We start from the raw sequence: 24,850 nt of genomic DNA on the forward strand, positions 1-24,850 counted from the left end.
CTCTAGGCACGGAACTCCGCCGGGCCAGTGCAAATCTATTGTGATCTGTGAATTGTTTTGAAGTGGTTATTTGGTGCTGTCGCGGTTGATTCTTGACTTGGAGTGTCCAAGTTTGTTACAGTGGTATCAGAGCACGGCCGATTTCTCTTCTACGGGAAATCCGATCCCCGAATTTTTTTCCGCGGCACCTATGGCTTCAGGCAATGATCAGTCGACTCCCTCTGCATCTGGAGATGCGGGCTGGGATCACAACGAAGATTCAGAGAGAGAGTATGGCCCGTCTCGGCCTACTCAGGCGGAGCAAAGAGAGATGGAGCGTCGTCAATTGATTGGCGATGCAACAAAGATGATGCTCAATTTTGCCAAGGACCCTAAGATGGCAAAATATATGAACCAGACCTCTTTGAAAGAGGTACAGATGGAGTTGCAGAGAACCATAACACCACTCCCGAAACCCGCTCTCAAGAAACCTTCTGCCTCCAAGAAATATACGGAGAAGGAACTGGAGAACGTGGTTGATACACGGATTGCTAAGCTTTTCGACGTGCAAAAGAAAGGCAAAAAGCACGGCAAAAAGCAGAACAAAGGTACTGACTTCCCGGGATATTTGGGTCGTCAGTCGACATTCGACAAGGCAAAGAAATTGAAGAAGCGCGTCAAGTTTAAAGACCTACCCAGTTCTTCTTCTTCTTCTTCTTCTGACAGTTCTTCTAGCAGCTCAGATTCGGGCGAAGAAGACAGAAAAGGTAAAAAGCGAAGCAAGAAGCAACGCTTTGGAAAGGGCAAGAGAAAGGCAAAGAAGGCTAAATCTCGCCCAGAGACTGACACTTCTACAGAGGACTCGTCTACAGACAGCTCAGATTCCGATGACGGAAAGTTTTATGCGAACAAGAAGAATTTTTACAAAGCCAACCAGTATGACTTTCTCGAAGATAACAGCAAGAAAGTCCGAGAGTTTAAGGAAGGTGGCCACTCGATCAAGTTTGATACTTTTCAGGATACTCAGATGCTTCGAAGGCTTTGTCTTTTATACAGCAGTTTGACATCGCTTTCGCGGGAGGACGCTATTCACAGCACTCCAAGATTCGGAGAGCTGCCTCTTACTCTGAGGGGAATGCTCGTACTTGGTGGTCCACACTTCTATTAAGCAAGACTGTGCCAGTTACATGGCTGAAATTCAAGAGGCTTTTTATTTCTTCTTGGTTGACTCAAGAGTTTGAGCGAGATATACGAGCTGCTTGGAACCATCTCCGGATGACCAAGAGCGATACAGTGAATTCTTATTGTGAAAGATTCTGGAGCTCTTTTCTACCCGCCTCTTCATTCAAGAAGATCTCATTCAGAGAACAGATTGAGCAGTTTACCTTGGGTCTACCTACAGAGATCCGAGATCACTGCTTGGAACAGAAGTCAGCTTCTATTCAGGAGTTGATGAGTCATGCGAAGCGGGGCTTTGCCATTCACTCTGGCAGTCTGACCTACCCCACATATGAGGCCATGACACAACGAGCCGAACAGACTTCTGGGAATGAAAGTAGAATGAAAAAGAGCAACCCAGAGAAAAAAAAAGGATGCACGACCCAAGCTTACTCCTGAGGAGAGAGCTCGCTTCATCAGAGAGGGGAAGTGCTTTGGATGCGGGGAACATGGACATATTTCCGCAAAGTGCCCTGATAAGGCACAGAAAGAACAGAATGATAAAGACGACGACAGGTATGAGAGTTCGAGAGCAGCTGAGGAATGTGGCAGAAAAGGCAGATAGAAAAGCAGAACTGGTACCACATGGCGTGGGACCTGCACCGAATCTAATGAATGAAAGTACAAACTTTGCCGCTTTCGGGGCAAAGCGAAGGATCAGGAAGCTCTTTTGAAGGAGCCAAGGCCAACTTCTTTTCACTTGGAATTGGCGGCTCGATTTGGAACTACGCCCGACAGACTAACGCCACAGGCGAAGGTAGTTCGACTAGCACCCGGATGGGATGTTGCCATTACACCGAGCATTGGCAAACTTCGTTTGCAATGACAGGGGTGTTCAGGGCACGTGAGTGATGTTCTACTCGGGATCCCTTGGTACCACAAGAACTACGCCGTGGTTGACTACCGGGCCGAGAAAGCGACTTTGATAAATGAAGGGCTTAGAGATTGTACTTGATGAACTTCATTTTTCTTACTCATTCTTTTGGGAGAACTGAACGATGGATAAAGGTTGAATATGTTTTGACCTGAAGAAAAGAACGCCAAGATTTTTTTTTCTCCACGCTCATGCCGATTGCTTTTGAGAGGGCCTGAGATCATACCATTGATTTGATATCTGGAAGCACGCCACCGAATCGGCCACCTTATCGTGTGAGCCGAGTACAGAATGAAGAGATTATGAACCAAGTGAAAGACCTCTTGGAAAAGGGTCTTGTCCAGCTTAGTACTTCACCGTATTGCTCTCCAGTGTTGTTGATTTTGAAGAAAGACAGATCTTGGAGAATGTGCATCGATTATAGCACTCTCAACGAAATCACCATCAAGAACAGATTTCCGATTCCTAGGATCGATGATATACTCGACAGGTTACAGGGATCCTCGTGCTTTAGCAGGATTGACTTGAAGAGTGGATATCATCAGATCAGGATAGCGCCAGGAGATGTCTACAAAACAGCTTTTCGGACGACTTTTGGGTTATTTGAGTTTTTGGTGATGCCTTTTGGCTTAACCAATGCTCCTGCGACATTTAACCGGATGATGGACAGGATTTTTCGAGAGTACAGGCTATTTGTTGGCACTTTCTTTGACGACATCATTGTTTTCTCGAAGAATGAGGCAGAACACAGAGATCATCTGCTTCAAGTCTTTTAGGCATTACGAGATCACACGCTAGTGATTAATGCAAAGAAAAGTGAATTTTTTCCTACCATGGATACACTTTTTTTGGGACACATTGTGTCAACAGTAGGAGTGCAAATGAACCCGGCCAAGATAGAGACTATCCGTGATTGGCCCAATTTGAGGAATGTCCATGAAGTTAGAAGCTTCTTGGGACTGTGTTCGTACTACAGGAGGTTCAGACGAAAGTTTGCAGAGGTTGCTTCCCCTTTGCATATCTTGACACAGAAAGGAGTACCTTTTTCGTGGGGACCCACAGAGGTGACTGCCTTTCAGACATTGAAAGAGAAATTGACTACGGGACCTATTTTGACTTTGCCGGACTTGCAGAAGTCATTCGAAGTATATTGTGATGCTTGTGGTCGTAGTCTGGATGCGGTCTTGATCCAAGAAGGCCATGTCATAGCTTACGACAGCCGTTTGTTCTCTAGGCCGGAGATGACAGCACAGATTTATGAGAAAGAGCTTTTGGCGGTTATCCATGCTCTTACTCAGTGGCGGCATTACCTACTCGGAGCGGATTTTATTGTCTTTACAGACCATCAGAGTTTGCGCTACTTCTTGTCACAGAAGCAGCTTTCGGAAAAGCAGATGCGGTGGGCGAACATCTTGTCACAGTTTCACTTCCAGATTGTCCATGTGCAGGGACAGAAGAATGTGGTGGCAGATGCTTTGTCTCGGAAACCGTTGGTTCTGGCTATTTCCGCGATACATCATAGGAGCTTCGAGGATATGGTCGATCAGTGTGCCACAGATACAGATTTTGCAGATATTTTCACACGGATACGGGATGGGGAGACAGTAGCTGGATACTCCCTTCGGGAAGGCTACTTGATGAAAAAGACTATGTTGTGCGTTACACAGCCGTTGAGGGAAAAGGTTATGACTGATTGTCACTGTCCACCTTTTACGGGTCACCGCGGCATTGCTACCACCATGAAAGGGGTAGAGAGATACTTCTTTGGGCCGAGACTCAAAAAGGATGTGGAAGAGTTGGTGCGCAGTTGCTCAGTATGCCAGAAGGTCAAGTTTGACAGGCATAAGGCACAGGGATTGTTACAGCCTTTACCCATACCCACCCACCCGCCCCTGGGAAAATATTGAAATGGATTTCATTTTTTTTGATCTCCCGAGAATACAGAATGATCACGATGATTTTCCGATTACATGGCACGCCTGAGACGATTGTCTCCGACAGAGACCCCAGATTTATGAGTTTGTTTTGGAAGGCAATTTGGGAGAACATTGGGACGCGGTTGCAGTTCTCATCATCGTTCCACTTGCAGACTGACGGGCAATTTGAGATTGCCAATTCAGTGATTTTAGATTTATTGAAGTCTTGTATCTCGCATCAGAAGACTCAATGGGAAAAGAACTTACCTTTGGTGGAATTTGCCTACAATAACACGATACACTCTTCGACGGGGAAGACGCCATGAGAGATTGTTGAAACTGCTGCGAAGGTTCCATCCTTCCTGAGCACGAAAGATTAGAAATTTGAAGCGGATGAATATTCGCGAGATTTGGATACGGCTTTTGCCAAGGTTCACGAGACTTTACAGAAGTCTCAAGAACGACAGAAAAAGGCAGCGGATCGCCATCGTCGCGATTGGAAACTGAAGGAGGATGATTGGGTGCTCTTACTTTTGAGAAGGCACGCCTAAGAAAAAAAAAGGGAAAGGAGAGGCTTTTTCCAAAGCTTAGTATGCAATACTACGGACCTTTCCAGATTACTGACAAGATAAATGATGTCTCCTTCCGATTGGAACTGCCAGATACTTGGAGGATTCATAATGCATTGCATGTGAGTCTCTTGAACCCTGTTAAGGGTGATGTGCCTGATGATGGGGAGCCTGATGAGCAACCCGAAGTGGAAGAAAACGAGGAGATCCTTGTTCCTGAACAGATTTTGGCACATAATGATACGAAGAAAGGTAAAGTCCGAAGGCGGTTCTTGGTTAAGTTCAAGAACTTTCCTGCATTTGATGCGAAGTGGATGGAGGAGGAGGACCTAGCAGATACTCCTCGGATTGTGAAACTTTACCTCGATGTTTTGGTTTAGCATAGTCTACTCCAAACGGAACCCAGAAACTCAGCTTGGCCGAAGATCTGGTGCAGTGGGATGCACAAGAGGGGAGTCGCTCCACTCCTTTGTCAACAGATGCCTCGATTTTGATACTAAAGTCACTGATGTCTCTTTGAGCTTCAGGGATACTGAGAGCTGACAGTATTCTGCTGGATGACTTTATGAAATGGAATTCCTGATTATGATACTGATTTGTTCTTGACTTCTTGTGAGTACAGGAACTGATAGACGAAATGACTGCAGCATTTTGGTCTGATTGATCTCGAATAGACATGGTTGCAATAGGGGTTAGTCAATCGGACATCGATGAAGTCCCGATTGGACCTAGATGTGATTGCTAGCTACATTGCCGATAAATCATGGTCTAAGATCCGAATGAATGTTGAATGTCATGTGATGTCCTGTGATGTCTGGTGATGTCCTGTGATGTCATGTGATGTGACTGTCGATTTTGTACATGTGCTAGATGTGTGTTCCTAGTACGTAGGTACTAACAGTCAGTGTCTGCTAAGACGGTTTATGGCTTTTGTCGGTTTTGCAGGCGTAATCGCGGTCGATTACAATGCTTTCAAGAGGGGGGTATGTCACAAAGTGATGACGTGGCGGACAGCAGAAACCCTAATTTCTGCCAGAAACCCTAAAATTCCTGCAAACCCTAATTTTGCCAAAAAACCCTAAATTCCGGAAATCGCGGAGGCGGATTATTAGAAAAAAAAAAAATTTTTGGAAAATGATGAGCGACGCGAATTTTGCTTTTGCTTTTTTTTTATAAAAAAAAAGAGAAAAGACTCTCTAAGAGAGAGAGAGAACTGATGCTTTTGATTTTAAAAGCTTTTGGGGCTCTGCTTTTGGGCATCCCTTGTAACCTTTAAATTAGTAGTGAGGGCCTCACTTCTCAGAGCATCTGGACGCAGAGTCTGAGAGTGAAACCCTAACCGCTCTCTTGTACTTTGATGATTGATTAATACAAAAAGAAATACCGAAAGGGGCGCCAGTCTTTGGGGCCAATATCTCTAGGCACGGAACTCCGCCGGGCCAGTGCAAATCTATTGTGATCTGTGAATTGTTTTGAAGTGGTTATTTGGTGCTGTCGCGGTTGATTCTTGACTTGGAGTGTCCAAGTTTGTTACACACTCTGCCTTTTACGGGTCACCGCAGCATTGCTACCACCTTAAAAGGGGTAGAGAAATACTTCTTTTGGCCGAGACTCAAGAAGGATGTGGACGAGTTTGTGCGCAATTGTTTGGTATGCCAGAAGGTCAAGTCTGACAGGCATAAAGCACAGGGATTGTTACAGCCTTTGCCCATACCACCCGCCCTTGGGAAAGTATTACAATGGATTTAATTTTTGATCTCCCGTGAACACAGAGTGGTCACGATGGGCTCATTTCATTCCAGTAAAGAAAACAGTCAAGCCGGATCACTTAGCGAGACTGTTTGTGGCCCAGATCTTTAGATTACATGGCATGCCCGAGACGATTGTCTCCGACAAGGACCCAGATTCACGAGTTTGTTTTGGAAGGCAATTTGGGAAAACATTGGCACGCAGTTGCAGTTCTCGTCATCTTTCCACTGCAGACTGACGAGGACAATCTGAGATTGCTAATTCAGTGGTTTTAGATTTATTGAAGTCTTACATCTCATATCAGAAGACTCAATGGGAAAAGTATCTACCTTTGGTGGAATTTGCCTACAATAACACGATACACTCTTCGACGGGAAAGGCGCCATTTGAGATTATTGAAGGTGCTGCGAAGGTTCCACCCTTCCTAAGCACGAAAGATAAGATTTTTAAAGTTGATGAGTACACGCGCGACTTAGCCACGGCTTTTGCAAAGGTCCGCGAGGCTTTGAAGAAATCTCAGGAAAGACAGAAAAAGGCAACAGACCGCCATCGTCGCGATTTGAAATTGAAGGAGGATGATTGGGTGCTCTTACGTTTTGAGAAGGCACGACTGAGAAAGAAGAAGGGAAAGGAGAGGCTTTTTCCAAAGCGTAGTATGCAATACTACGGACCTTTCCAGATCTCCGAAAAGACAAATGATGTCTCCTTCCGACTGAAACTGCCTGACACTTGGAGGATTCACAATGCATTTCATGTGAGTCTCTTGAAACCTTTTAAAGGTGATGTGCCCGAAGATGGGGAGCCTGATGAGCAACCCAAAGTGGAAGAAAACGAGGAGATCCTTGTTCCTCAACAGATATTGGCACATAAGGACAGAAAGAATGAAAGTAAAGTGAGAAGGCTGCTCTTGGTTAAATTCAAGAACTATCCTGCATTGGATGCGACGTGGATGGAGAAGGAGGACCTAGCAGATACTCCTCAGATTGTGGAACTTTACCTTGAAGCTTTTGGTTTAGCATAGTCTACTCCAAATGGAGCCCCGAATTCGGCTTGGCCGGAGATCTTTAGTATGCGATACTACGGACCTTTCCAGATCTCCAAAAAGATAAATGATGGCTCCTTCCGACTGAAACTGCCTGACACTTGGAGGATTCACAATGCATCTCTTGAAACCTTTTAAAGGTGATGTGCCCAAAGATGGGGAGCCTGATGAGCAACCCCAAGTGGAAGAAAACGAGGAGATCCTTGTTCGGTGAACAGATATTGGCACATAAGGACAGAAAGAATAAGGGTAAAGTGAGAAGGCGGTTCTTGGTTAAATTCAAGAACTATCCTGCATTGGATGCGACGTGGATAGAGGAAGAGGACCTCGCAGATACTCCTCAGATTGTGAAACTTTACCTTGAAGCTTCTGGTTTTGCATAGTCTACTCCAAATGGAACCCCGAATTCAGCTTGGCCGGAGATCTGGTGCAGTGGGTTGCACAAGAGGGGAGTTACTCCGCTCCTTTGTCAACAGATGCCTCGATTTTTGAATACTAGAGTCACTGATGTCTCTTTGAGCTTCAGGGATACTAAGAGCTGACAGTATTCTGTTGTATGACTTTATGAAATGGAATTCCGGATATTATGAAACTGATTTGTTCTTCACTTGTTTAAGTGCAGGAACTGATAGATGAAATGACTGCAGCATTTTGGTCTGAATGATCTCGATAACATGGTTGCAATAGGGATTAGTCAATTGGGCATCTATGAGGTCTTGAGTGGATCTAGATGCGATTGCTAATTGCATTGCCGATAGATCATGGTTTTGCAAGCGTAATCGAGGGCGATTACAATGCTTTCAAGAGGGGGGTATATCACGAACTGATGATGTGGCTGCCCAGTGCACACTCATATGCACCCGCCCTTGGCCACAAATGATGAGGTGGCAGATTTTATGAAATGCTGACGAGGCTGGCTACTCGGAAATTGCGGCGCAATACGCGGAAAACGCCACGTGGCAGGCTGTACGGACGCCCACGTTTTGCGGTGGAATTTGCGGCAGCTTTTGCGTGGGTGTTTGCTTTTTGTTGGCTACGCAAATTGAGAGAGAGAGAGAGAGAGAGAGAGAGAGAGAGAGAGAGAGAGAGAGAGAGAGAGAGAGAGAGAAGCTCTTTTACTTTTATGTTTTTAAAGCATTTGATTTTAAAGCTTTTGAGGCTCTGCTTTTAGCATCCCTTGTAAACCTTTATATCGGTGGTTTGGGCTCTCACTTCTCAGAGCATCTGGACGCAGAGTCTGAGAGTGAGTCCCCAACACTCTTGTGTACTTTGAGTTGCAGATTAATATATAAATAGAAATACCGAAAGGGCCGCCAATCTTTGGGGCCAATATCTCTAGGCACGGAACTCCGCCGGGCCCGTGCCGAATCAATTGTAAACTGTGAACTGTTTTAAAGTGATTATTTGTGGTGTCGCAGTAGATTCTAGACTTGGAGTGTCCAAGTCTGTTACAATATGTATCGAGTACTCATTCCGAGTTATAACCTTAAATCACTTCCGCTAAACATTACATCGCGTGCCTACTAGTCACCGACAGCTGATCCTCTACACCATGCTAGGCACCTGCTTGCCTGCTGAGATTTTGCCCAAGCTGAAGAGGCTTCAGCCACTCGAACGCCCCCCCCCCCCCCCCCCCCCCAACCTCTTCCTCTTTTTCCCTGTTCCTTTTTTTCTTCGTTTGTGCTACCTACGACTTTTGTTTGTTTCTTTTGTGTTTTCTGGTTCTACGCAGGTAATTAGATTTCTTTTTTTCTCGTTTTTCACTTTCTAGTTTTTATCTGTGTGCTTTATTCATACGTGTGCATGTGGGTTTGCATGTGCATAGCGTGAGCGGTAGCATAATTGCTTGTGACAAGGTGAGTGTGTGTATGGTTGCATGTGCTCCTTGTTTTTTTTTTTGGTTTCTCCTGTTTGTTGGACGATGGAATTTTGGACCTCGTGAAACCGGCCTGTAGGGCGGTAGGCTTTGGCTTTCACCCGAAATTCTTTACTTTAGGCACACACACGTAGAGCACTTTGCAAAAAAAGAACCTGTGACGGGAATTAACACTTAAGCACACACACCGCTCGGAAGCTAGAATGCTCCGAGCAGACGCCGACAACATGTAGGCCCCAAAATTGGCGCCCTTTGAGAGGGTAAATTACAAAGAAGAGTCCTGGGAATCCTTTAACTGTATCCCGCTAGATACCGCCTGTTTCGGCCAAATTTCGACAGTATAACAACCCCAAAACTTGCGCGAAACCAATTCCACTGCTAGAACTCACTTCCACTGGCATAGACCCTCTATTTCTTGCCCAAAAACAGTAAATCCAGCTGGTTTTTGCCCTGTTTTCAGCCCTAAACAGTCCCCGAACTGTCCTTTGCCAGTGGGGCACTGTTCCTAGTGGTTATGGCGTCCGTATGGCTGAAAAAAAGTCAATTTACAGCGCATACACAGCGCTCCTATACGGTGAGGTTATGACCCTCACCGGTGCCTGCTTTGGAGTAGCAGCTAGCTACCCCTGTTCCTGCTCAAGGAGGCTCTTGCCTTAGCACAAAAGCATGAAACCACACAGTTGTACATCAGTCAAGTGAAGAGCCCTCTTGTGGGGCATCACATAACTGCACGTAGGGAAGAGAGAGAGCAGTGTGTAGTGTGCAGGGCATCACTCCTAGCACCACACTGTACATAGAGAGGAAAGCAAGCACTCTAGAGCTCTTAACCTGTGACAGATTCTCAATGAAGCATCCCCCCAGCATAAATCGAGCGCCCCCTCTTCTGCCCTTGACCTGTAATGCATCTATGAACAAATAGATGCAAAAGGGGAAGATTTCCATGGCTGCCAAAACTTGCGTATCGCTGAAAACGTAGCAAAACAGCCCTGTAAACATGCATCTAATGCCTTCCAATGCTAAAAATGAGCTCCTTGGACCTAAGTAAAGTCATGGGAAACTCAAAAATGGAGAGAAATGGCTGAAAATCAGAGTTATCAGCCTCCAAAACTGCTCCAAAAAGTCGGTTAAGAGTTCTGTTCTCCCAGACTTGATAAATTGGCCAAAAAGTGCCACTTGACACTCATACATGCAATTTCCCCGCATTGGGCTTCTTGCTTAAAAATCTCTCAATTGGTGCATCAATTGACTTTGCAGCAGAGCAATAAAATGTTCCCCTTGTCATTCTGAAGTTAATGATGCGAATAGATTTTTTGGCCCAAAATAGCAGTTCACTAAATTTTAGGGGATGCTTCCATTGGGCTCCCACTGGTCTTCTGACCATCTATCCTCATTGGGACCGCATCCAAAAGTGCAATGTGGCCCAATTGTCGGATACTTTTTGTTGGTGATCCCAGCTTGACTTTACGCCTTTATTGAGTGCACTTCCTAGTATCCACCAACTTGCTAAGTGTGACAGGGGGACCTACTTGATCTTGAACTGAGCCTAGACATCCTTTTACTTTACAAATTCCAATGCCGACCCACTTCCCGTCTGCGGGTGAAACTACCGTTCACACTGGCCATACAATGTCCGACTATCTACAACTTCAAAAAGAGGGTCTCGAAAATTAAACAAAAATCATTGGAAAGAAACCAACAACTAAGGTTAGCAGTTGCCACGTCCTAGTGACATACCCCCCTCTTGAAATCGCAAACGTCCTCGATTGCATACCATAAATACATGCCACTGATGATCTTGTGTTGTTAGCACTCTTTTATCATCGTAAGAAAGGTCGTAACACATAGATACAAATGACTTAATGAGGCCTTCATACTTTTGTCATTTCCATCTATTACACTGAATTCATATGTACATTTGGTGTGCTAGCTCTATAACTATCCCTCCTTTGCACACGTTGGTTGGGGCATAAGTAGGTTGTAACCCAAAGACCTCAAGGTAAAGGTGCAATACATTTGGTGACTTTGACAGTTCGTGCTCTTCCATCCACTTTCCATCCATAGGTGGATAGTTCTTGAACTTCACCACATAGCATCTTGCAACCTGTCCCTTAACTTTTTACCTGTGCAAGAGGCTCTTGCCTCTGTAAACGAGCATAATTCCACAGCACTGTAGCGTGCTACCCACAACCAAGTAAGCTTAAATTTCAAGATGATTTACCAATGCGTCTAAGAATCCAAGCAATCGCCTCAGAAAATCGGCGAGCAACGTGCCACTTGGTAGACCCACATCAATCCCACAAGAGATCTAGTGGTCAATCTACCACTGTGAGACCTCTCCCTATCTCATCTTGGTTCATACTTGCAAACCCTAAAAACGCAACAGAAAATCAGCCCTAATTTGACCACTTTTTGGGAGGGCGAACATGCGGAATTTCCAGTTTGTCCTGTGAAGAGGAACCCTCTTCCATAATGCTCTTCCCTTTGTGGGCCTCAGTATAATCCCGCATTCCTGTACTCTGTGTCTTTACCCAAAACAACCAAGGCTCACTTCTTAAGGAAAAAGTGATTAATGTCCCGGCAATGGAACCATGAAATCGGCCAGTAGGGCGGTAGGCTTTAGCTTTCACCCGAGATTCTTTACTTTAGACACACACGCACACAGCACTTTGCAAAAGGGGACCTGTGACGGGAATTAACACTTGAGCACACACACGGCTCGGAAGCTAGAATGATCCGAGCAGACGCCGACAACCTGTAGGCCCCAAAATTGGCGCCCCTTTCGGTATTTCTTCTTTACCAGGTTTCTTCTTTACAAAGAAGAAACCTGGGAATCCTTTAACTGTATCCAACTAGATACCGCCTGTTTTGGCCAAATTTCGGCAACATAACAACCCCAAAACTTGCGCGAAACCAATTCCCCTGCTAGAACTCACTTCCACTGGCATAAACCCTCTGATTTCTGCCCAAAACATGAAATTCAGCACGCTGTATTTACTGGTTTTTGCCCTGTTTTCAACCCTAAACAGTCCCAAACTGTCCTTTGCCAATGGGGCACTGTTCCCAATGGTTCTGGCGTCCATATGGCTGAAAAAAAGTCAAGTTACAGCGCATACACAGCGCTCCTGTACGGTGAGGTTATGACCCTCACCGGTGCCTGCTTTGAAGTAGCAGTTAGCTACCCCTCTTCCTGCTCAAGGAGGCTCTTGCCTCAGCACAAAAGCATGAAACCACATAGCTGTACGTCAGTCAAATGAAGAGCCCTTGTGGAGCATCACATAACTGCACGTAGGGGAGAGAGAGAGAGCAGTGTGTAGTGTGCAGGGCATCACTCCTAGCACCACAGTGTACATAGAGAGGAAAGCAAGCACTCCATAGCTCTTAACCTGGGACAGATTCTCAATGAAGCATCCCCCCAGCATAAATCGAGCGCCCCCTCTTCTTCCCTTGACCTGTAATGCATCTGTGAACAAATAGATGCAAAAGGGGAAGATTTCCATGGCTGCCAAAACCTGCGTATCGCTGAAATCGCAGCAAAACAGCCTTGTAAACACGCATCTGATGCCTTCCAATGCTAAAAATGAGCTCCTTGGACCTAAGTAAAGTCATGGGAAGCTCAAAAATGGAGAGAAATGGCTGAAAATCAGAGTTATCAGCCTCCAAAACTGCTCCAAAAAGTCAGTTACGAGTTTTGTTCTCCCAGACTTGGTAAATTGGCCAAAAAGTGCCACTTGGCACTCATACATGCAATTTCCCCGCATTGGGCTTCTTGCTTAAAAATCTCTCAACTTGTGCATCAGTTGACTTTCAAGCAGAGTAATAAAGTGTTCCCCTTGTCATTCTGAAGCTAATGACGCGAATAGATTTCATGGCTCAAAACAGCAGTTCTCTAAATTTTAGGGGAAGCTTCCATTAGGCTCCCACTGGTCTTCTGACCATCTATCCTCATTGGAACCGCATCCAAAAGTGCAATGTGGCCCAACTGTCGGATACTTTCTGTTGGTGATCCCACCTTGACCTGACGCCTTTATTGAGTGCACTTCCTAGTATCCACCAACTTGCTAAGTGCGACGGGGGGACCTACTTGATCTTGAACTGAGCCTAAACATCCTTTTACTTTACGAATTCCAGTGCCGACCAACTTCCCGTCAACGGGTGAAACTACCGTTGGCACTGGCCATCCAATGTCCGACCATTTGCAACTTCAAAAAGAGGGTCTCAAAAATTAAACAAAAATCATTGGAAAGAAACCAACAACTAAGGTTAGCAATTGTCACGTCCTCGACGCTTGGATAGGTGGAGTGGGATAGTGCGTTTGTGGGGGAATCCAACCTCTTCTTCAAATTTGCTCTGCTTTCAGGTTGAAGAATATCGTAGCCCTATTGATAGATGCCTAGGATAGGTGGAGCCTAGTAGAGGCCTTCTTTCTCCTGGATTTTTTATGCAAAGTATATTTGCGGTGGTGATGCTCCTCCTATTGAGATGTGTCATGGTACACAGTGTCACAAATTGATGACGTGGCATGACCACCCGCGGACACGTAGATGACGTGGCAGGCTGAACGGAAGCTGTGCGGACGCTCGAAATTCGTGATGACATGCCACGTGGACCAGCACTACGGATTTCCGCTTTTCGCATTAACATGCTGACATGGCTTACTATAAGGAATTCCGAAAATTATGCTCGCTGTTTTTTGCAGTTTTTGGAGCCAGTTGCTTTTGAGTTTAAACGCTTTTGGGGCTCTGCTTTTGACATCCCTTGTAAGAATAAAAGGAGCCCAAGGGCCTCACTCTTCAGGGCATCTGGACGCAAAGTCTGAGAGCAAAGGACCCTTCGGGAATTGTACTTTGCTCAAAGATTAATATAAAAGAAATACTGAAAGGCGCGCCCGGCGCCAGTCTTTGGGGCCAATCTCTCTAGGCATGGAACTACGCCGGGCCATGTGGACCAAAGTGCATCTGGACGCAGAGTCTAAGAGCAGAGGACCCTTCGGGAATTGTACTTTGCTCAAAGATTAATATAAAAGAAATACTGAAAGGGACGTCCGGCGCCAGTCTTTGGGGCCAATCTCTCTAGGCATGGAACTACGCCGGGCCATGTGGACCAAAGTGAACTATGATATTAAAGTTGTGAAGTATTTTAAGTGATTCTCTCTTGGTTACGACAGGATCTGGAACATATATTGGCTCCCTAGGAAAGGTAAAGTGAACAGCAGTTCTTAGTCAAGAACTATCCGGCATTGAATGCGAAGTGGATGGAGAAGGAGGACCTAGCAGATTCCCCTCAGATTTGAAACTTTACCTTGACGCTTTTGGTCTAGCTTTGGCTATTCCAAGAGTTCCCGGAGATCCGCAAGTTGAATCTAGTGCAGGCAGGACTGCGCGAGAGGAGTTACTCCGCTCCTTTGTCACAGATTACCTAGAAAGAATAAAGTCACAAATTTTCCTTTGGATTTCAAGGATATTGATGGGCTGACAGTATTCTATTGGATGACTTTATGAAAGTGGTACTTCGACATGGGAATTCCCAGAACTGATTCTGATTAACGAACACTCTAACATGTGGCTGTGTTTGAGTGCAGGACTGAAAGACGAAATGACTGAAGCATTTCGGTCTTGAGAATCTTTTAGACATGATCGCAATAAGAATTAGTTAATCCGACATCAGTGAGGTCGAGGATGGATCTAGATGCAATTGCTAAATACGTTCCTGGCAGTCATGGTCTGAGATTTGAAATTAATTTTTCTGTGATTGATTTGATCTGTCATGTGATGTCATGTAATGTCATGTGAAGTGATGTGACTGCCGTCTTTGTAGAAGTGCTAGATGTGTCGTTTGGTGCGTCGGTACTTAGAGTCAGTGTCTACTGAACTCGTTTACGGCCTCTATCTGTTTTGCAGGCGTAATCGAGGGCGAGTACAATTCTTTCAAGAGGGGGGTATGTCACAAATTGATGACGTGGCATGACCACCCACGGGCAGATGACATGGCAAGATGTACGGTAGTTGTACGGACGCCCTAAATTCGTGCTGACATGCCACGTGGACCAACAATACGAATTTCCGCTTTTTGCACTGACATGTTGACGTAGCATACTGTACGAAATTCCGAAAATTACGCTGGCTGTTTTTGGCAGTTTTTGGAGCCAGTTGCTTTTGGGAGTCATTGCTTTTGAGTTTAACTGCTTTTGGGGCTCTGCTTTTGGCATCCCTTGTAAGAATAAAAGGAGCCCAAAGGCCTCACTCCTCAGAGCATCTGGACGCAGAGTCTAAAAGCTGAGGACCCGCAGGAGTTGTACTTTTTGCAATAATTAATGAAAAAGAAATAAAGGGGCGCCAACCTTTGGGGCCAATCTCTCTGGGCACGGAACTACGTCCAACCATGTCGACTCTCTCTCTCTCTCTCTCTCTCTCTCTCTCTCTCTCTCTCTCTCTCTCTCTCTCTCTCTCTCTCTCTCTATCAAAGTTCAATGATTATGAAGTTTCTGTTCGTGTGTTGCTATTGATTTCTCGCTTGGAGTGTCCAAGCCTGTTACACAGAGCCTTGGAGACTTAGAGCTTGATATTGGAGATTCTTTGGTGGAGTTTTCAGCCTCTTGTCAAAGTCTAGGAGGTCTTTTTCTACTTCGGCTCTCCCCTACTTTCTTACCTTATTCCCCTGCTCCTAGTTTTTGTAGTATCACCCATCTTTTGTAACCCTGTATCACTGGTAGCTTTTCCCCTATGGTTTGTGGTTGTTGATTATCTCAAGGCTTTTTTCACTATCAGATCTGTTTTGTTTGTGTGCCTACAGACTGATGTAATGCCTTCGGACCTATAGTTCAAATAATATATTACTAAAGGGTACCAAACCCCTTTTCTTTTGCAAAAAAAAGAAATATTTTTAGGTCTTTGAGAGGCCGAAATCGGCCTATAAGACAAATCAAAATTACACGGTTGTATGTCCTCCATCTATAGGTAAAAGACAAAAGACACAAAATAACCACATGATAGTGAAATAAAACCTCTATGTGGACTGGTGGAAGGCTAAGGAAGGGGTGGTGAAGGGGGGATCCATGGGGGCTGTGATACATGGGAGGGGAGATGGAGCTCTATCACTATGGCCATAGATGCATGTCTATATGCTCTGGGTAGTACAATCATGAAAACAAGTAACAGTCTATCTAGCTAGCTCCATCCTATATTGATATTGGGGTGTAGGATATGGTACATGGGTGGGTCCCGGGCAATGGCGGCTCGTATGAGTGCCGTTGGAGAGAGAGAAATGAAATGATATATTAATGTCTACAGAAGGCCAAAGTACCAAAAAAGTTACTAGTGGTGAATATAGTACAATGTCTAAGTACAACCAAAAAAAAAGGGGTTGAAGGGGGGGGAGGGGGGGGGTCAAAGGAAGTCCCCCGTGATTGTGGTCGTCTGGATCTCCCTAGCTCAATCGCCTGATCGATCAACGTATCTCTGGTGTGGATGTGATCTGAAGCTGAGCTCTGCTGTGGTGAGGACTCCTCTCGCTGCTCATTGTCTGGTGTAAAGAAATCTGTGATCTGCCTCTCAGACTGGCTCTCCCCTGATGTCCTCAGCAATCTCTCCCTGTGTCTGTGCAGCTCGAGTAAAAACAGGCCTAGGCATCTCTGGTTTGGGTATCTCATGACTCTAGGAAGTGGTCCGAAACCCTCTCAGAACAAGCAGTGAAAGCGGCCACATATCTCATAGTACACAGGGCAGTGACATATGTAGTGCAGCTCTCTCTCTGGCTCAATATGACAGAAATGACATATCTTGGCCTCTGTTGGTACTCCTCGAAATCTACCAGTCTTAATGTGAAGCTGATGCGAGGATGTGTATATCTGGCCAATAGCACACCGTATCCCATGAGATAAGTGTGTATCCATGTATCCAGGCATCGTCACAAATCTGTCCTCCGTGGTTGGAGAAGATGCTCTCTATAGAAAGCCATCTTCGTGCCCAACTCCTGTATTGGCTGTATCCATGTGCTCCTAGTATCTAGCCGAATCAGATCTTGACGTATGAGTCTAGTGATCTATGTCCGTGTGATAGATAAGGAAGGTGCATCCAAAGAGTACTGGAACGGGGCAATCTGTCCATGTTGAACCCATGTAATTGAAACCATGATGTCATCTGCCCGTACCAACGTGTTGTATCACCTTGCAGCGCTAGCTGTTTGGAGGACTCAAGGGCCAGCCGACATATCTGTCTCTGGGGAGGTCCCATAAACTGTGCATAAAGGATACTGATCTGGTAAGTGCCTCGACCACGAGGGGAGGAGCAGCTAGCTCGGCTCGAATAATGTCATGTGGCACTGAAGCCTTAGCCCTAATAATCCGAGAAATCATAGAGACTAGAGGCCTCTCCATTCATGTCCATCCATCAGTGATACCTGAGAGAGAGAGAGAGAGAGAGAGAGATGAAATGAAATGAAATGTTATATTAACGTCTTCAAAAGGCCAAAGTGACCTATGAGACCAGAAAGTTACAATGTGGTGGATCTGATACAAAGAGAGAGAGAGAGAGAGAGAGAGAGAGAGAGAGAGAGAGAGAGAGAGAGAGAGGACAGGTAGCCACCATATGTATACAGCCTTTCCTTGCCCTAATGGAAACTTGCTTGATTTTCCTTCCGCAGGATTATTGAAATGGTTACTATTATTACATGTTGAAAGATCTACTTGCTGCAATAAGCAATTACAGATACATCAACAATCATTGACAAGCTTGAGAGTGTCGACACTCATATTCCGATGTCTCAACAATTATCACGTTCTAGTTAAAGCTGGAGAACTGCAATGTTCTGGATAACAAGAAACTTGGATTTAGCTAGAGATGATTTACCTGCAAAATTCCCATTTCATTCCAGCTATTTACAATTCCATCCATGTATGAATAACTGACAAAGAAGCAAACTACTCCATCAGGCACAGCAGCTACCATCTCTAGCAATAAACGCCCATAGTTTCTAACAACACCGGGATCACTCCGCATATCAAACTTTGTACTAACAGGAAGCTGGTCACTGCAGAATCAAACACGAGAAACAAGATCAGAAGAGGTTTGGCTTTTCCACGCTTGGAAACTTCTCTTAGATGAATATGATAATACATACACAGACAACTATCAAGAACCTTAACCTTTATAGCTACCAGGTAGCTAGCTAATTTATACATGTAGGTGCTTATGCAAAAACTCGTGCTGTTTGATACATGACCCAAACATGTTCAAGAAAATACAGAGTCATACATGCATGAGCATGCACACGTTACTAAAGAATGGTCGTCTATGTGTACACAGAACTTGATTGTTCAATGGAGCATGTGGTGAGGTTATATGTATGATCCCAATATGTTAGTATTGGAATTTGGAAGCACATGAGAGCACCTAATTACCTGCCTCGCGTAAGAACCATCGGGCATAAGCAATCCCTTGTCAAAGACATTGCAAAACTTTGAATGATTACCGGATTGAAATTCAGAAGCTTTGGGTATAAATCTATAGGACTCAGCGTTCCTGAAGTTATAACTACAGATTGAAACCTCTCAAAAACTGGTTTGATTGCGAGAGATGCATCGAGACAACTAAGCTGCAGGTCCAAAACAAAGAATGTGTATTAAGCTCTCTGACTCTGCAAAGTAGGAAATTCTTAAGATTTGACAAGCACTGCTTAAAAGATCTAATGACCTGCAGAACAGGATCAGGTATATGAGGCATCCGCTCATCATAGGGCTCAATAATGATAGCGAAACCTCGGCTGTATGTGCCAACCAGGGTGGCAAAGTTACAAACTGTCTGTATGTGCAGAAACTCATCAGTGTCCGTTATCTCAAGAGTAAGTAAAAGAGAGTGCAAGCGATCATGACAAAATTTCAGCGTCTTCTGATCTATCAGCGTCTGCGTGTTCAATGACATCACAAATGAAGTTGGACCTTCGCTTTCAACCTTATCAGCTTTGAGCCTGTGTTTCAAATAATCCAATAACCGCTTCAGAACATCAAGAAAGTGCTCTGCCCTCCGAATACTTCCAGGCACTGCTTCTTTCAAGATATCATCTGGTAAAGTAGGATTTGATAACCAAGTATCTGAAGCTGTATAAAACAAAGGTACAGAAAGTTAACAAGGTTTGCAGACTAAAAGCAATCAACCTTATTTGCTTTTATTCTTGCCTTTATTCCTTCATTACACATAGGAAGATTTTTAAAACCTACAAAAGTCAAGTCCTGCATACCACGGAGGTTTCCTTGCTGTGCCAAGCCGTCCACCAGCCTGTTATACTCTTGACGTAACCGATTGGCATCTGTTGCCTTGAATCTTCAAAGTTCACCATAATTTGCTTCATTAAGATGCGAGAAACACAAAATATACCTACCAGATCAGCACAATAAAACAGGCACATAGTGTACAAATAGCAGAAATAGTTTTGCACTTCAAACAGCTCCTTACACCCCTAACAAAATCATATTCCAGTAAAATACTAGGCTTGTAATGTGCAGCAAAAGTGATTTATGGTGATAACTTAGGTTGAGTGCTCAATGCGTACTCAAGGTTCCTTTTAGTTCATGAGAGAGATATGGCATAGACTAGAGACAGAAAAAAGAGATACTATGACTGAAGGTTCTGTGAGTGATAGAGAGAGAGAGAGAGAGAGAACTTCTAACACCAGATGGGGTCCCAAACCCCCTCCAAGGACCCCCTCTGAATTGTCAAAGGTGCAACCGAAAAGGTGAATCGGGTGATGAACATGTCTACAACCGCGAGCAAACTTGGGCAGCCAATGGATCTCGGATCTATCGTGATAGATCTCCACGTACTCAAGCTCCTAGCGTGAATAGCCCACCGTACGGGCATGGCAACAACCTGAAGACGATGTCACACCGTAGCGGGTGTGTACATGTCGGGGGAAGGAAGGCTTGCGTTTCAACTTGTAAACCCACTTCGTACCAATGGCCTTTTTGCCAGGAGGCAAATCACATAAAGTCCATGTGTCATTTTCTATAAGTGCATCATATTCTGATTGCATGGCAGCCATCCAATTTTATGAATTATGTGCTTCATCAAAAGACAAAGGCTCCTCAACATCATGTAAGCTAGACACAGCCAAAGCATAACAATCTGATGCATAAAATGCATGGCGAGAGCCTGAACGAGTACGACTAGACAAAGGTGCATCCAATTTACTGTCACGCAAAGTGTGCACCAACCATTTTGGCATACCTCTAGCCTGCTCATTTTCAGCCCTTTCCTCATCAAGTACATCATGTACATCTGCATCAGTAATAGGCTGGTCTGTAACATTTTCAGAACCGCCCATAGGCTGTACATTTGCCTCATTGGAACTTACATTCGTATTTCCACCACTGAAAAGAGGCAACAAAGTGTCATAAATGTCCTGTGAGCTTACATTACTATCTCTAGTACATGACAGCAAGGACTGAACAGAATCTTCCACAAACACTACATCCCGTGAAACCAGAATACGTTTTGTTTGCGGATGATACAACATGTAACCTTTGCTTTCAGCACTATAACCAACAAAAATACATTTGACAGCATTATCATCCAATTTTCTGCGCTGTGTTTGTGGCACCAAAACATATGCCAAACAGCCAAAAACACGCATGTGCTCAATAGAAGGCTTTCTATCATGCCATGCTTCATATGGAGAAATAGACTGCAAAGCTTTCGTAGGACACTTGTTTAGTACATAAGTGGCCCACATGATGGCATCAAGCCAAAAAGAATGCGGAAAAGCTTGACTTTTGACCATACATCGTGCCATTTCCGTAAGTGACCTGTTTTTCCTCTCAGCAACACCATTTTGCTGAAATGTATAAGGCACTGTACATTGGTTTTATCCCACGACTAGCCAGAAATGCATTGAATTCATGAGACATATACTCCCCCCCTCCATCGGAACGGAGGGTGCCCATAGTACATTTCGAGACATTTTCAGCCATAGCCAGAAATTGTTTGAAGCACATAAAAACTTCGGACTTCGCTTTAAGCGGAAATACCCATGCATGCCTGGAGTAATCATCAATGAAAGTCACAAAGTAAAGGTAATTGCCCAAGGACGGAGTTTGCATGGGCCCACAAACATCACTATGCACAAGCTGCAACCTGCATGTGGCCCGAACTGAACCATCCTTTGGAAACTTAGAACGCTGCATCTTACCCAAAATACAGCCTTCACAAACATGTTTGACAGGTGCTTCAAGAGGCGACAAAGAAGCAACCATATCAGATTTCTGCAAACACAACAAACTGGCAAAATTCAGATGACCAAAACGTGCATGCCAAAGTTTTGCATCTGAAATAGCCCTTGAATCTACAACTGCATTTGCAAAATTTTGTCCACACTTGTCATACAAAGTGAGCTTATACAGCCCACGGCACAAAAGCCCAGATGCAACGATTTCATCACCAAAAATGAGATCATAAACTGTACATCTGTCATCCAAAAATTTGACTACAAGTCCAAGTCTAGCAAGTGCAGATACAGACAAAAGATTCTTCTTGATCCCGGGTACATAAAGTGCATCAACAAGTGTGAAAGAACTGCCATTAGCAGCAGTAAGCACAATCTTTCCAACTCCCTGAACCGGATAAGAGGCATTGTTAGCACAAGTGACTGAATTCCCATGAGAGACAGACTCAAGAGAGGTGAATAATTCACGATGTAAGATAATGTGCTTTGTAGCACCACTGTCAAAATACCGCATGTGAATCTGCAGCAACTAACAAGCATGTATCATGGACAGCAGTATTGTAAGTGTACTCTGCACTAAAAGACCATTCTGCATCAACATCAACAACACAGTCTCCTTTCACAGAAGACTCAACAATGGCTGCATTTGTAGTGGAACCAGCATTTACAGTGGAACCACCCTCTTTCTTCTTAGCCTCTTTGGCCTTCAACTTAGGACACTACTTGATCAAGTGATCATTAGCTTTACAATAATGGCAACGCATCTTCTTTTTGCCATTATCACCAGAATTTCCAGACGAATTGCTGCCAGCAGAAGCATTAGGAACAAAAGTTTTGCCACTCGCAACAGAACGATAAGAAGTGGCTGCATTACTGTTACCGCCCTTTCTTTGAGAAGCAATAAAAGCCTCTTCAACTGCACGATGTCTAGTCCTGTTTTTTCTGGAAAGTGACTCTTGCAACAGGAATGTGCATAATGCATCAAACTTGACAACTTCTGGATTTCCTTGGATCATAAGTCTCCAAGTACTAGCAAAAGTCTGGTAAGAATCTGGTAAGGCATCAAGAACAGTGTGCAAAAGGGAACTGTCTGAAATGACTTCACCTGCAGAAATAAGTTGCTCATTGATATCCTTGACACCAGCAAGAAAAGTGTCCATATCATCTTCCTCATGCATAATCTTCGACTCCAGCTCTTTACGCAACAAAGCAATTTTAGCCTCATTGCCGCTTACATAAAGACCTGCTAGAATATCCCAAGCCTGTTTTGCAGATTTTGCTGAACAGATATGAGAACAATGGTGCGCTTCACAAACAACACAATCAATGCATGATTCTGCGCATCCTTTACATCCCAACCAGCTTGTTCTGCCGTAGGAAAAACAACTCTAATAGCAGCAATCCTTGCAGCAAGACCTGCAACATCCTCAACATCGCCTACATCCTCAGAACCAAGACGTACATCAATGCCCTGCACAATATTCCAGACGCCCTTTGACACAAGAAGGTGTTGTATCATATAAGCCCACATAGGGTAATTGTCCCCATCCAACCTGTCCTCAGCAGCAAACATCTTGAAGACATCTGTGTTGTTGGCAGCCATGGTAAATGCTGCACCTGATGTGAAAACTGCCCGAAAATAGGAGAAACGGAGCGGGAACAACACGTGCTATATAGCACAAACCGCAGAAGACTGTAAGGCACCTGCTATGCAGAAAACGGCACTGACAGAAATTCTACTCAAAATGACGAAATTGCATGTGCAGACCTACCTGTACGAACGCTCGCCAAACCTCACTGTAATCGGAGAAAGCGAGCAAGCGTGTGCTGGAGCAGCTGGCGACTAAGCTCGGGAGGACATAACCTGCTCTGATACCAATTGTTGGAATTAGGGTTGCAAAGAAACGCACACGCTTGGAGAAGACCAAGGAAGCTCAAGGCACACAATAGAGAGTGTGTTACTTAATGTGCAATGGAAAGATAGATAGCCCTAGAGTGATGGGCGTATATACAATGCTCGGGGGGAAAAACCTCCTAAAGAGGGAAAAAATGCCCCGGCGGTCCTAGTGTGTTCACACACATCACTACCACATGTATATGGTAACAAATCAACTGTGGCAAAACACAATGGGAATGCCTATGCTTGATGCTCAATCCTTCTTATGCTCTTTCAAAAACTGTGTCATGCCAAGGGAGAGACATGGATTGTGACTTCTTGGAGTGCATACTTTTCAGCTTGTCATGAGAAATCCGTATACATTCGTGCTCATTCATGAGTGAAACGTGCTCAACGTGCAGTACGGCATGCCTATCAAAAGGGATCACATAAAAACGCTAACTAAAATACAGGAAACGATCACGAATGAAACACTCGAACAATGCGTGCTGACTGATCATTCGAACACATAATACTTCCTGGGGAGGTTCTGTCACAAAGTGATGACGTGGCGGACAGCAAAAACCCTAATTTCTGCCGGAAACCCTAAAATTCCTGCAAACCCTAATTTTTGCCAAAAACCCTAATTTCCGGAAATCGCGGAGGCTGAAAAGGAAAAAGAAAAAAAAAATTGGAAAATGATAAGCGATGAGAATTTTGCTTAAAAAGACTCTCTGAGAGAGAGAGAGAACTGATGCTTTTTATTTTAAAAGCTTTTGGGGCTCTGCTTTTGGGCATCCCTTGTACATTTAAATTAGTGGTGAGGGCCTCACTTCTCATAGCATCTGGATGCAGAGTCTGAGAGTGAAACCCTAACCGCTCTCTTGTACTTTGATGATTGATTAATATAAAAAGAAATACCGAAAGGGGCGCCAGTCTTTGGGGCCAATATCTCTAGGCACGGAACTCCGCCGGGCCAGTGCAAATCTATTGTGATCTGTGAATTGTTTTGAAGTGGTTATTTGGTGCTGTCGCGGTTGATTCTCAACTTGGAGTGTCCAAGTCTATTACAGTGGTATCAGCGGCCGATTTCTCTTCTACGGGAAATCCGATCCCCGAAATATTTTTTTCCCGCGGCACCTATGGCTTCATGCAAGGATCAGTCGACTCCCTCTGCATCTGGAGATGCGGGCTGGGATCACAACGAAGATTCCGACAGAGAGTATGGCCCGCCTTGGCCTACTTAGGCGGAGCGGCGAGAGATGGACCATCGCCAGTTGATCGGCGATGCAACAAAGATGATGCTCAATTTTGCCAAGGACCCTAAGATGGCAAAATATATGAACCAGACCTCTTTGGAAGAGGTACAGACGGAGTGGCAGAGAACCACAACACCACTCCCGAAACCCGCTCTCAAGAAACCTTCTGCCTCCAAGAAATATACGGAGAAGGAACTGGAGAACGTGGTTGATGCACGGATTGCTCAGCTTTTCAACGTGCAAAAGAAAGGCAAAAAGCACGGCAAAAAGCAAAAGAAAGGC

At 44.7% G+C, this 24,850-nt stretch overlaps 1 protein-coding gene across 2 annotated transcripts in view; it reads right to left on the reverse strand.

Annotated features, from left to right (window-relative positions):
- Positions 1–24,850, reverse strand: part of UVH6 (RAD3-like DNA-binding helicase protein) — a 60,422-nt gene that overhangs the window by 17,418 nt on the left and 18,154 nt on the right. For both annotated transcript variants that reach the window (XM_086487367.1, XM_086487366.1), the window contains exons 2-5: positions 19,454–19,536; positions 18,910–19,313; positions 18,618–18,811; positions 18,067–18,247 (exon numbers count right to left, since the gene is read on the reverse strand). In XM_086487367.1, coding sequence (XP_086343493.1) covers positions 18,067–18,247; positions 18,618–18,811; positions 18,910–19,313; positions 19,454–19,536 — 862 coding nt within the window. The remainder of the gene's footprint in view (positions 1–18,066; positions 18,248–18,617; positions 18,812–18,909; positions 19,314–19,453; positions 19,537–24,850) is intronic.

This window comes from Adiantum capillus-veneris, chromosome 17, assembly GCF_014529385.1.
Source record: "Adiantum capillus-veneris isolate H3 chromosome 17, ASM1452938v2, whole genome shotgun sequence".
In the NCBI taxonomy this organism is placed as follows: domain Eukaryota; kingdom Viridiplantae; phylum Streptophyta; class Polypodiopsida; order Polypodiales; family Pteridaceae; genus Adiantum; species Adiantum capillus-veneris.